The 14,837-nt window shown below is 41.0% G+C and overlaps 1 protein-coding gene across 1 annotated transcript in view; it reads left to right on the top strand.

Moving 5' to 3' along the window:
* fras1 (Fraser extracellular matrix complex subunit 1) overlaps nucleotides 1–14,837 on the top strand; it is a gene marked incomplete at its 5' end in the record, with an annotated part of 337,050 nt that overhangs the window by 282,077 nt on the left and 40,136 nt on the right. The window contains 4 exons of the mRNA XM_083979904.1: nucleotides 4,247–4,510; nucleotides 5,080–5,268; nucleotides 7,378–7,497; nucleotides 10,428–10,607. Coding sequence (XP_083836030.1) covers nucleotides 4,247–4,510; nucleotides 5,080–5,268; nucleotides 7,378–7,497; nucleotides 10,428–10,607 — 753 coding nt within the window. The remainder of the gene's footprint in view (nucleotides 1–4,246; nucleotides 4,511–5,079; nucleotides 5,269–7,377; nucleotides 7,498–10,427; nucleotides 10,608–14,837) is intronic.

The raw sequence follows: 14,837 nt of genomic DNA, 5'->3' as shown, positions 1-14,837 counted from the left end.
ATTCACACACAGAGACATCATATGCATCATTTATATTATCATATGTAGGCTACACATACATAGACACACACACTAAGACAGCAGAGAAATGCTGAGAGCTTCTGGGTCTGAACGTGATGGAGATGAACACACACACACATACGCATCCGATTGTAAACACATTACTCTCACTTCAAACACCCAAACAGTTTTAAACAAGACAAACACACCAGCCGTCCACCGCAGCGCCGCACACGCAGCCATCCCTCACACACACACACACACACTCACACACACTCAAATCAGCTGACCTCCCTCCACACACTCTGTTTTCTTCCCGACGTCACCTCGGTGTGTCTCAAATCAAATTGAGTTTTCTCTCCCGCCCCGTTGACGCCTGGTGGACTGAGAGAAATTGCCTCGTGAGAAAAAGAAAATCAAAAAAAAAAAAAAAATCATTTTCACTGGATGAAAATATATTCCTGATCCAGCAACGTGTCATCTGAGACAATTTTTTTTAGAGTAAGTGGGCAGAATCGGGCAGTGAAGGGAGAAAGACATGAAACATGAAAAACTCATTTTTGTACGAAAGTTTTAAAGTGTGCGAGCTGGTTGTTAAAGATCCCAGAGGTTACACATGTTCAACGCCGTCACATATTCTGCACGAGGCAGAAACAAGTTCAAGAAACTCAGGTAAAACGCTGAGAGAAACCAAATCGTGCATGATCAAGTGGGCGGGGCTTGGTGGCTGCTTTGTTGTGACATCACAAAGTTACAGGAAGTCCTTTGCATTAGAGAAATATCACCTAGTTATTATAGAACACTAAGAAACGGATTTTTCACAGTTTTAATTGTTTTTCCGGTGTTTAAATTATGTTAAAAAAGTAAATATGTATAATTTTCTTTCTTTAGGCTTCAGCTAATTTCACCTGAGAGAGTTTCAGTGTAACGTTACAGGTGTATAGTTGCATGTTTTACTCGAAAAAGCTGTGAAAAGTCCAGTAAACGTCCTCTTGATCAGTAGAAATAACAATAATAAAACTAATATTGACGGCAATAATCACTGATCAGTTCAATACTACTATTAAATGATGACAGACACAGAAAAGACATGTTGTTTTATATGTTATAAGCCTTGAAATGTCCTCCTGGAATCAGTCTTTAACCAACAGGACTGAGATCCAGTCTCAGATGTTTGAGGACCGTTAATGTGAAATCTGTGCTTTTATTTTGAAATTCGCCAAACCTGCATGTTTGTTATTATCCTGGTGACACTGATGATTAATTCCAGGTCACAAAACTCCTCCTGTTGTACATGGAAATCAAAAACTGATGCTCTTGAAGCCACCTCTCTGATTGGAGGTGGACACACACACACACCTACACACACCCACACACACACACACACACACACACACACACACACACACACACACACACACACTCCCCTTCCTCAAGTCAAAAGCTCCATAAAGCAGCTGGTGAAAGTGAGTGTTCCTCCGCCATAAAACCAGCAGCGTGTACGGCTGATGGGACGGAGAGCAGGACGATGAGTCCCAGGCAGCTCGTCTCTTTAACAGGCTGCCTGACACACACACACACACACACACACACACACACACACACACACACACACACACACACACACACACACACACACACACACAGATATATATCACATAGATAGAGGGATTCTCGCTAACACAAACAAAGACATTAGGACGCCTCAACACCTCAGCACACACACATATAAAGTTAAGTTAAGCTAAGGCTGTTAAATTGCACCTGTATTAAGTGCAGACATTCATTTTCAGTAATTTATCAATCATCTAATAGATACTGAACATGCAGGCAGAGACATATATACTAGAAAAAAAAAGTATTATAAATTAAAAGCCCCATACATTCTTTAAAACATGAGGTAAAACAAATAAATTGTCACTAAAGATATTCAAAGGTACATTGTGGAGGAATTACTCCCATCTAGCGTTGTGGTTGTATATCGCAAGCAACTCAATCTTATTTTTCATGCTGCATTCACCTGAAATTGGGCAGACCGCAGGCGGAAAACAGACTTTTGAACGAAATAATCGATTTTCGTGAATAGATAACAGGAGAAGTTACACAATGTCCCTTAAATAAATTCATATTAAGCCTTAAAACCAGTCATCTGGACTTCCTGTAACTTTGTGATGTCACAACAGAGCAGTAATGAAGCCCCGCCCACCTTGACCCCACATTGGTTTCCCTGAGTGTTTTATTCTGAAATCTGCTCTAATTTTTCATCCAGAAAGAGGATCTGGTTCTTAAAAAACATAGATATATCCTCTGATGGATCAATTTTTCAAAATAAAACACCAGAAATGTGGGCACTAGTGTCGAAAAACAGAGAAAACAATTAAATATTCATGTGTACTGTAAATGTTAATAGTATAATAAGGGGATGACCTGCGGCGGTCAAGGGGTTTTAAAGTGACAATGATGAACTGCAGCTTAACCAAGTCCCGCCCACCTTGACCCCACATTGGTTTCTGTGAGTGTTTTATTCTGAAATTTGCTCAGTTTTTTTTGTCCAGAAAGAGGATTTGGTTCTTAAAAACCACAAATATATCCTTTAATGGATCAATCTTTCAAAATAAAACACCAGGAATGTGGGCACTAGTGTCAAAAAAACAGAGAAAACTGTTAAATATTCATGTGTAAATGTTAATAATAGTAATAAATGGGTGACCTAAGTGACAATGATGAACTGCAGCTTTGTCTCTGGTTGAAGATCTTCGTTACATCACATTGAAATTCAACCTCTGCGGTGCCTCATTTCCTGTTAATCGATCTGCTGCTTCTATCTAATAAACGATTCAGTCCCGGCTTTAAAACAAGCAAACAAGCAGAAACCACTCTAAAATTGGTCCAGAATCAGTTTTTAAAAGGCTGTGGAAACATTACACTGCAAAGATTTTAAAAATGAATGTGTGGGAGGGGGAAAGAGGGAATCTGTGTGTGTGTGTGTGTGTGTGTGTCCTCGTCATCTCATTCTGCTCCAGGATTTAGGCTGAAATCCCATTTAAACCTGGGCTTTGATTTAAGAAGCAGTGTAATTTAGTGGAATCTAAAAAGTCTCATTAGTTCCCTCAAAGACCTTTCATGTCCCGCATGAACAAAACCCAAACGTCCTCTATTTGACTGAGATAATCACAGTGTTTAACCAGATGCAGTTTGAGGTGCTACTGTTACTCAGCATGTACACACACACACATCCACACACAGCTCCATTGAGTGCCACGCTGTTTTCCAAAGCTTTAAAGGGTCATTCCCGTTTTTTTTTTTGCAATCTGGACCTTATTTCTAGCATAAAATACAAGCATTTACTCACCCAGATAACTTTGGTGTCATTACAAGTCGTTCCGACGAAATTAGATCCAGCCGAGAGCCGCATATATCCGTATAACAAGTATATAATGCGAGAACATGGGGCAGCGCAATGCAGCCTCTAAATAACACATTATCTGCCGCGAAACTTGTTAATTTCACCAATATTTAGTTATGATAAACCAATGCTATTCCCCTCTGAGTCCGGGGTTAGCTGTTTCAACATCAGGGGTCTGTAGGTTGATCTACTAACCTCTGACCTGGATGATGTCATCTATCTATGATGGAATTTTACAGTACAAGTCTTTAAAGGCCGTTTCCTCAAAATGAGTTTTTCCTCCTCTGAGCTAGAAATCTCGACTTCAGCAGCACTTACAGACACCAAACCTTCTAATTTGATCCCTTTCTAGTATATTCTGAAGGTTTTTACAGAGGGGTTTGTTGATATATCATTCACAGCCTGATTTATACAACATTTTATTCCTAAAAACATGGAGAATTTTTTTTTTTTTTTTTTTAGGGCTGGTGGTGACAGTATTTTCTCATTTACAGAGTGATAAAGAGAGATATCCAAAATCCTCCTCTGTAAAAACTTCTGACTCTAATATGTCAACAAAATAAAACAAGAATTTTGAAAGTGGCTTTATCCATTGTTCAGATTTTGGTTCTGGAAATGTATGCAAATTAGCGCATATTTCATTAGATATTGCCTCATTTACATATTTAAACATAACATTTGACAAAACTTGTAATACAAAAAATATTTGTCTTAATGTAAGTGATAAACTTGGGAAGTTTCATGGTGATATCTGTTAGTTACATTTTTTTTACCATATTCACGTAAAATTACGTTTTTGGCAATCAGTGAGTTAATCTCTTTATCCTCCTCCTCCCTCAGGGAAACTGCGCAGACGTCAGTTCTACTCTCAGCCTCTGGAGAACGGCCGTGTCCTGGCTCAGGGCTCCACCTTCACCTACCAGGACGTCCTGGACCGGCTGCTCGTCTACACGCCGGAGATCGTGAGCGGCGGCGCCGACGAGATGGGCTTCACCCTCACAGACGGCGTCCACACGCACACGGGCCGCCTGCAGTTCACCATGGACGTCAGGAAGAGCGAGGGGCCGCGGTTGACGGTGAACAGAGGCCTGCAGCTGCCAGCAGGTCAGAGCCAGAGACGATGACGACACATTCACGATTACTTGCTTTCACAATTAATCGCGGTATTAAACGCCACAATTAATACCTAAATACCGTCACTTTCCAAAAAAGATTATGTCGGAACCATCATATGCGCCAAACTAAAGGTAAATGCACAGATACTGGTCTAGTTACCTAATGTAACATTGAATTGGTAGGAATTTAAAAGTTTGCATGTCATTTGTAATTAGAAAAAAAAAAGAAAAAAAGATTAAAATAAACTTAAATACTTGGTAAAGATGGCAGTTAATTCCCCTGGGGAATATAATTGGTCCTTTATTAATAGATACTTAATATTTTGTGTAAATAATTAGCTTCGTAATTATCTAGACTATATTTGATTTTACACGTTCATAGTGTTGGGAAATTAATTAATGCATAATAATCATGATAATCGTAATACCGTGATTATTCCTTTGACAATAATCGTACCGAGAGCCGTGTGGCTAGAGTTGAGTACATTCACACTTGGAAAATCTATAATTGTGACATTTCCTAGTTGAGACGCTCGAGTGCTCTGGTTTTTGTTTCAGGCTCGTCGTCTAAGATCACGGAGCAGAACCTGAAGGCGTCGGACATGGACTCGGACAACCTGAAGCTCCGGTACATCCTGACCAAAGACCTGCCGGCAGGAAAACTGCAGCTGAGCAAGAGCGAACGTGTCCAGAAGGTTTCTGTCAAAGGCCCCGTCCAGAGCTTCACGCAGGACGACGTCAACAAAGGTGAAAGTTTTTTTTTTTTTTTTTTTTGGAAAAGTTTACTTCACAACCACCTCATTTTATCCTTGAATCACTTCAGTTCTTGGTCAAAATTCAAACATGTACCTCGTTTTGGAGGCTGCAGAGATGTAACTAATAATTTACATTCGGATTTCTTGGTTTCCCTCATCAAACTCATCAAATACACAATCCAACAACTCCAAAACGCTCTGGTGGACAAGTTGTGACCTGCACATTCACCACGCTATGAGATAATAACAGGACGTTACCAGACAGAATTGTTTTAGAGGGAAATTCAGAGACTGCTTGCTGAAAAACCGTTTCTGAAGGCAACGTGCATCAGCGGTTTTGCATGAATTTCCCTCTAAAACAACTCTGTCTGGTAACGTTGTGTTATTATCTCATAGCGTGGTGAATGTGCAGGTCACAACTTGTCCACCAGAGTGTTTTGGAGTTGTTGGATTGTGTATTTGATGAGTTTGATGAGGGAAACCAAGAAATCCCATGAGCCTCCGTAGCGTAGCTCTGAGCAGCTAGCAACTCTGCTCCGCCATTCTAAAAATAGCTTGCACCGACAACGAACCTACTGCTGTGACTATAGGGATTATGGCAATGGGCCAATTTGTCAAAAATGTTGAACTATCCCTTTAACCAGACCATGTTAGTTCTGGATGTGTTAAGTTCTGGTGGTGTTGTTCATACCAGTATTTACCAGAGGTTAAAACAGATAAAAGAGAAGGTTACAATGGACTCGATAAAACAGGAATAAAATATCTTCATAAAAGTGGTGTCTACATTAAAACTTCTCAGCTTTCGATAAAAAATACATGCGCTGGTGGTGCTGGGCCTTTGTGCAAATTGCATCTGTGTTGGCCTCAAATGTGAGGTTCCTGTCAATAATGGTGCCCATGGTATTTGTACTTTCTGTTGTACAGTGTCGACCGCCTGACCATGAATAAAAACAGAGGGGGTTTGGTGGAGGCTTTTTCCTAAAATCAATAATAAGTTATTTGGTTATAAGAACATTAATTTTTAAAAATGAGCTCTCACACCACATGTTACACATGCTCTAATGTTTAGCCCTCTGTGGTACGCATTATGATGCCAGTGGGGGAAAAAATGTTTGGAGTGTTTTTATGTCTCAAAATAGACTAAATAAACATAATCTAAAGAAATTTTTTAAAAATTATTTATTTTTGGAAGTTTTGGGGATTTTTTAACTGTAGGCAACATTGTACCATTACGGTTCATCATCTACTGTATTAGAAACACCAGTCTCTGTAGACTTTCACCTTCACTGGCCTCATCCTCATCCTCATTCTCATTATCATCTTCCTCATCATCATCATAATAGCCTGATGTTTACTTTACTGCATCCAAAATCAAATTTATTAAGGATAACAACAAAATTATGATGAATTATATGTTTTTGAACATTATATTTACACCTAAACACACACTACCATAGTCTCATAATGCAATATTGATTCCATAATGGTCCACTGTTGCCTCAAGGCAACATTGCAATTTTCTATAATGGTACGTTGTTGCTTTCAGGCAACAGGTGCATTTTAACAAGTTTCCATTATTTAATAAGTAAATAAATTGCATGGAACTATTAAAAATTAAACTTTACTAATCTATTAGTGTAAATATATTTTTTTCCAGATGAAAAAGGGCCAGGAAGTTATGTTTTAACCTGTTTCCTTTGAAAAAGTCTCCAAAAAAGGGTTTCAGTATGGCTTCTTGAAAGTCATGTGATAAATTAAAGCATTGTTAATGGTTCTCTAAGGTCTCTTCTCTTTTTTAAAGTATTACAGCATTAAATGGGATGAATTGTGGAGATGTGACAGGCCAAAAAGTGGTATGCTGCCTGAGGGCAACATGGTACCATAGAGGGTTAGCATCACTCTGAAAGCTTACAAGGAAAATCTTATCATGGACTAATGGCTGCTAATGGTTCATTTTCATTTTGTTTTCCTGATGTTAAACTGCCTGGATTTCTCCCAGCTGTTTTTTTTTTTTTTTTTTTCATGCACGTTGTTGTTCACTGAGTCTCAACATGACGTCGAGTTAACACAGCCCGCCCGCCTCTTCTCTTTTTCTCCGCAGGCCTGCTGCAGTACAGCCACGAGAAGGGCGAGAAGGGAGGCAGCTTGCTCTTCAAGTTCAACCTGGTTGATCCGGAGGGCAACAAACTGATCGACCAGTCCTTCTTCATCAGCGTGCTCGGTAGGGTTCCCACCTGCAGCGCTGAAATAAAATCTCAAGTGTTGTTTCATTTCGGTGGAGAAGAGAAAGCAATTACTACAGATCTATCTGCCCCCCCCTCCCTCCTCTTCTGCCACATGCTCACTGATGTGTCGGGGCGCTCACACACATCCTGAATACAAACTGAACACGGAGCCACTTTCTGTTTCGAGCCGCTGTCGGTGATTTTTCACCCACATGCATCGTACAGAGATTTATGTCCAACCCACTCTGACAGCTTGTTAATCCCCCCCCCCCCCCCCCCCCCCCCCGCCTGCAACTGCAACATTTGTTGGTTTTTTTTTCTCCCAAAAGCCTCTTTTGTTTGTTCGTATACAGTAGTATGCTTGTTCGTTTTGTGTTAAATCAGCAGCTGCATTTGTTCTGCTGATGTCAAAATGAGGTTTGTTGACATTTATTTTAAAGGCTAAAGATTATGGAAATCTGTCACCTGAAGCTTAACGGAGGGGAACAGGTGTGTTTTCTACTGCTGCGACTAAAATGTCAGCTTTGAAGACAGTCTCATAGTGTAAAGGTTAAAAAATATATATACCGTATTTTCCGGACTATAAGTTGCGCTTTTTTTAGTAGTTTGGCTGCCATGCAACCTATATTTAGAAGCGACTTGGATATATCAAAAATATACGCTATGTCATCTATGACGCCGTACAGTGTGGCGACTTTCTCGCTATTCGAGGTAAATTCATGCAAAACCGCTGATGCGCGTTCCCGTCGGGGACAGTTTTTCATCAAGCAGTCTCTGCATTTGCCTCTAAAACAACTCTGTCTGGTAACGTTCTGTTATTATCTCATAGCGTGGTGAATGTGCAGGTCACAACTTGTCCACCAGAGCGTTTTGGAGTTGTTGGATTGTGTATTTGATGAGTTTGATGAGGGAAACCAAGAAATCCCATGAGCCTCCGTAGCGTAGCTCTGAGCAGCTCACGGCTCTGCTCCGCCGTTCTAAAAATAGCTTGCACCGACAAAATGCCAAAATGTTGAACTATCTCTTTAAATATGCTAAGTTTTCTAATCATTTTGGCCGCCACTGTGTATCCACTAGAGGATATACATATATCATCTCCTCTCTCAGTTGTTCTCTGGTGGTCGGTGTCAGCCAATCAGAAGAGAGAAGGCGGCTCTGTGGCCTTTCCTGAGCTCAGGGCAACAATTCACCTGAAAGGATAGAAAAATATTATGAGTCAATTTCTCATTATGGTACAAAAAGGAATGAAATAAAATAAAAAAAAAGATTGGCTGAAGCAATGGAGGAGAAAAAAGTTCAGACTGATTCAGAGAGGCAGTGGGGAGAGAGAGAGAGAGAAGATAAGAGAGGTGTACATTAGGAGGTGAAGAAACTGAGAAATGACACCAGTTCAAACCTGGGAGAGATTAAGTGTGAAAGAGTGATATAGGACAAACGGATTAGGAAAAGATTGAGAGAAGGCAAGGGGGGGAAGTAATCAGAGCGCAGTGTGGTGGGAAGAGATATGAACAGAGAAACTTCACTGTTGTCACATCTGACAGGGCAGAAGAGAGAAGGAAGGATGATAATAAGGCAACGGGATGAAAAAAAAGAAGTGAGCCGGCAGAGATACAAGAGTCAGGACGCTGCTGTTCAACCGGGAGGAACAGACGATCCATCAGTCTGAACCTCCGCTGCCCCGACTGTCGTCTTTGAAATTTTAGCTGTGATTTTTACTCCGTATATATGTTTTCAAATAGAGACGAGGTCGGTGCCGGAGCAACGGTTTAAATAGACTCAATCAGAGTTACAGTTCATCTGATCAGACTCTCCCTCTCTCTCTCACCACCAGAAACACTATTTCCTCTTGTGATAATGATGCTGTTGGACATGAAGAGAGTCAGAGGAGAGTCTGTTTCTAATCAAACATCATAACAAAGCTGCACAGCAACAGAACTTTTTTAGTTAATTTTTAATGGATAATTTACTTTAATCAGTATCAAAAATGCTTTTCATGTTGTCCAGTTTCCTGCAGCGATCCCCCTCTAAACCCACCAATGAGTCAAAAAAGTTATAGTTATTAATAAAAAGACAGTTTTCTTTGTATAAATTAACTTAAAGCTCCATACAGTATAAAGGTAGATGTTTGTGTTAAAGCTCCATACGGTATAAAGGTAGATGTTGATGTGGAGTTGGATTATAAAGCAGCTCTAGGTTCTATATTAAAGGGGACATATTGTGGAAATTTCACTTTTTGAAGGCTCTTTAACATATATTTAGGTGTTTGTCTTGCCTTTTGGCCCCCAAAATGTGAGTTTTTACTAGCTGTTTAACCCTCTGTTGTCTTCCAGTGATGTAACTAGTTTTCGAATTTGCATAACACCACCCCTACCTGGTCCCAGTAGAAGTAGAAGAGGCGGGGCAAGCAGTGGTTAATTTGCATTTAAAGGGACAGGCACTGAAACCAGCCGTTCTGAACAGGGCTGTTTTGAAAGGATGAAAAAAGAGCTGTGATGTTTGATCCTTGGGGGATTTTGACGAAGCATGTCTTTAAGAAACCTGGGAACTATTTTAATTTGTGGAAAATGGGGCAGAATCTGTCTCTTTTAATACTGTGAAAGTATCAAAGCCTCAGTCCACAGAGAAATGCACACAGCCTGTATTCAGAAACTGAGCCTTAAAACCAGCCGTCAGGACTTCCTGTCACTTTGTGATGTCACAACAAACCAGTCAACCAAAGCCCCGCCCACCACCACCTGGACACATCTAATCTAACTTTACAGATTCGGTTTCTCTGGGGTTTTTAAGTGAGATCTGCTCTACTTCTATTTCATCTCAACAGTCAGCCAATCAGAAGAGAGCCTCAGAGGTTTTACATATAAATATTTATCCTTTCTCTTCGTGCTCTAACCTCCTCCTTCTTCTCCTCCTCCTTCTCTTCCCCCAGAGGACCGACTCCCTCCGTCCGTGGTGGTGAACAAAGGCCTGGTGCTGGACGAGAACTCGCTGAAGAAGCTGACCACGCTGCAGCTGTCGGCCAGCGACCAGGACAGCGAGCCGGCCGAGCTCATCTTCCGCATCACCAAGCAGACGGCGCTGGGTCACCTGGAGCACGTCACCAGCCCAGGTGGGTTTCACAGCAACAGCAGCAGCAGCAGCAGCAGCAGCAGCAGCAGCAGCAGCAGCAGCAGCAGCAGCAGCAGCAGCATCTGTAATTACTAGTCTGTGTCTGTGATGGTGGTCACAATGGAGGCAGCTCACAGCTCTCATTGATGTGACAGAGAGAGAGCAATTTAACAAGTAAAAGACATCTCCACGCCATTTACGGTAATTGCTGAGAAAAAGGAAGCAGCATTTTATTTAATGGTGGAGGGAGAGAGATCACATGTCGGTTCAGTCTCTGCTCCTCTTTAGTGTCTTTTCACAGGTTTTTAAAGATCATTTTATTATTAAACATCCAAAGGGCATGATATTTCCAACATATATCATACTTGCTTTCACACGTAGCAACATAATCTCACACATACACGACTATACTTATGTTCTATTATTTACGTATCAAACTCATTTTGCGCTTTTACGCACTACTTATGCATTATGTGCTTCTATAATATAGTCTCTGTAATGGAGGATAATAAATGCATGTATACAAGGCAGTTATGGAAGTGAAGTTAACAGTGTATGTGTGTGTGTAAGGATGAAGTTCTATTATAAGCATAATGTTGTGTTTGACAAAAGACTGAATAAGAGCATTTTATGTAAAAGAAATGAATTGTATGCGACTCTAAATAATCTATGAATAGTGTAAGAAACAACGTGATAGTGAAGGTTTGACTCAGAGAGCGAAATGATCAGTTCCTGATTCGATACCTTTGATGAAGACAGAAGAGGCTTGTTTTCACTGACTTGGCCCCGCCAACCCTCTACAACATTATTGAGGTGTTAAAGGGATAATCCCTATAGTATTAGCAGTAGGTTTGTTACCTTTAATTGTCAGTGCAAGCTATTTTTAGAACGGCGGAGCAGAGCCGTGAGCTGCTCAGAGCTACACTACGGAGGCTGATGGGATTTCTTGGTTTCCCTCATCAAACTCATCAAATACACAATCCAACAACTCCAAAACGCTCTGGTGGACAAGTTGTGACCTGCACATTCACCACGCTATGAGATAATAACAGAACGTTACCAGACAGAGTTGTTTTAGAGGGAAATTCATGCAAAACCGCTGAGGCCAGGCAGTTTTTCAGCAAGCAGTCTCTCAATTTACCTCTAAAACAACTCTGTCTGGTAACGTTCTGTCATTATCTCATAGCGTGGTGAATGTGCAGGTCACAACTTGTCCACCAGAGCGTTTTGGAGTTATTGGATTGTGTATTTGATGATTTTGGTGAGGAAAACCAAGAAATCCCATTAGCCTCCGTAGCGTAGCTCTGAGCAGCTCACGGCTCTGCTCTGCTGTTCTAAAAATAGCTTGCACCGACAATTAAAGGTAACGAACCTACTCCTAAAACTAAAGGGATTATGGCAATGGGCTTATTTGCCAAAATGTAGAACTATCCCTTTAAGGCTCAACAGTATGTGCAGACTTTCTATATTTAGATGTAAAACTTGTTTTTCTGGGAACATAAAGTTACATTGAGAGTTGATTATCGACCTTGTGCAGCAGCTGAAGGTCGATTCAACTGTTTCCTCCTGAACTTTCAATTATATTGCACCATCCGCATCGTGAACGACCGAATGTTCAATCTTTAAATGTGGATGAGAGGTTTCTATAGCAACCGACCAACTCTAACCCTGAAAAATATGATGTTAAAGTACAATAATCTCACATCTAAGGAGCTTTACGACACAATGGGCCTGTGGTGAAGCTGTCATCAGAGGAGCGTTTAGATGCATTTAGACCGTAAGGTTTCTACCGCGACCTTCACACATCAAAGGCTCGTTGTAAAAACTGAACAATCTGCCACATCTAACGAGCTCAAGGACGTCACCGCCACTGCCACCGCCGCCGCCATGAGCCAGAGGACACGAGAGACGATCGTTGCTGCTGAGTAAAGTGAAAATCCACTCGAGAGCGATTACAGCTGCTCTGCGATAACACAACATCTGTCCTCTTCTTCTTCTTCTTATTGTATTTCACCTCCTTTAAAGGAGCCGTCTCTATCTATCTATCTATCTATCTATCTATCTATCTATCTATCTATCTATCTATCTATCTATCTATCTATCTATCTATCTATCTATCTATCTATCTATCTATCTATCTATCTATCTATCTATCTATCTAACCTACTATATCTATCTATCTATCTATCTATCTATCTATCTATCTATCTATCTATCTATCTATCTATCTATCTATCTATCTATCTATCTATCTATCTAACCTACTATATCTATCTATCTATCTATCTATCTATCTATCTATCTATCTATCTATCTATCTATCTATCTATCTATCTATCTATCTATCTATCTATCTATCTATCTATCTATCTATCCATCCATCCATCTATCTATCTATCTATCTATCTATCTATCTATCTATCTATCTGTCCGTCCATCCATCCATCCATCGTGTTTGTTTCAGTGTTGTCAGAGTTTGGTCAAAGAAAAATACTTGTTCACTCAGGGATGAGTTTGCTGGATTTACTCCATAATTATATTAATCCTGTCTTTGATAATTAACCAAGTGCACACACACACACACACACACACACACACACATATACATGCACACACATGCATGATCGCATACACACACACAAACACACACACAAAGAAGGAAGTGTAAATGAGCCTTGCTCCACTTCCTTTCCTCCTTTATCTCTGATTTATTCTAGCTGCCCCCAACAAAACACACACACACACACACACTTTCCTACTTTCCTATTTCTTATGACACACGCACACACACATATTCAATCTCTCTTACTTAACGTTAACTCTTTATATACATCAATCTAATAACGCCACACATCTCCATTATGTTAAACAGTTTAAATGCAAAACATGAATAAAATTACAATCAGAAGAAACTGAGAGAAGACGGTTCCCGCGACCACAGAAGAGAGTTGATTATCAGCTTCCACCCTATTGAGCGTTTAGTTTCTGTCCCGGCTGAATGGATTCTCCCCCCACACACACACAAGGCTGGACGCTCTCGCCGCCGCATGCTAATTAGCTGGATGTTAGCAGCGCTCTCAGTCCACCTCAGAGGCAGCGGCTCTGGGTAATTACCAGCGGCCACTCAGCCGATCTGTCACTCTGTCACGCTAACACACATGGGTCGAGGCTGCTGCAGCTTCCACCGGAGCGGGCTGTCAGCCTGTGAAGGGATGTCGAGGTAACACACTCTCTTTGTGTGTGTGTGTGAGTCGTTGCCCACTTTAAAAGCCAGCGTATTCAAAAAGCTCATTAACGGGTTGTAGGGTTATGATGACTGAGTGAGGGGCCTGATCCACTTAAGGTTTGCTTGTATAAAAACGTGCAAACTTTGCCATAATCCCTATAGTTTTAGCAGTAGGTTTGTTACCTTTTGTCGGTGCAAGCTGTTTTTAGAACGGCGGAGCAGAGCCGTGAGCTGCATTTTACAGTTTCAGTTTAATTTGTTTGACAAGGAACAATGTACATTACACACTGGAACTTTAAAGGTACAGTATGTAGGAATTCCCCCCATCTAGCGGTGCGGTTGCATATCTGAATGTATTCTTGATGTTGCATTCAGGTGAAATCGGGCAGACGTCAGACAGACAACAGACGCTGCATGTAACAGGATAAACAAGCGTCTATGTAAACAAGTGGTCCGCCAGCACGAGGCAAAACAATACAGGCCTGACAATACAGTAAGTTGTCATGGTGATGTGGTATTGTTTACCTGACCCACGTTTTACCGTCTTTCTCTCGTGGAGTAAAATGACATCCGGTTGGTTTTGCCAAAGGCCGTCTGCCTGACTGCACCTGAATGCAACACCAGTGCCTCCGTCCTTCCTCACACTACACAGTGGTGACAGTTTTAACAGGCCGAGCCGACAGCTCCGCTCAGTTTCCGTGGTTACCTACGATCACGCTGCCACTGAACGTAAAAAATGGTGATGCAACATGGCCGCCTCGGTTCGGTGCGTCGCCCACTTATGTATTTGTAACGACTTGTAACAACTCATTCTAAGGTACCAGAAAGCTTTTATTTGTATGCGGCTGTGATTCCACTTCAGTGAAATACGTATTTATGAAAGACAGATTTGATTTTTGCTAATAAAAAGCCAAATAAGTTACATACTGGGGCTTTAAAGGAGGTGAAATGGGCCTATACCTCCAACCTGGCCTGGTAACCCCTCAGGAACTTTCATCTTTTTGA

This window comes from Trachurus trachurus, assembly GCF_905171665.1.
Source record: "Trachurus trachurus genome assembly, chromosome: 9".
NCBI classification, from domain to species: Eukaryota; Metazoa; Chordata; class Actinopteri; order Carangiformes; family Carangidae; genus Trachurus; species Trachurus trachurus.
This window is presented reverse-complemented; position numbering and strand designations above follow the sequence as displayed.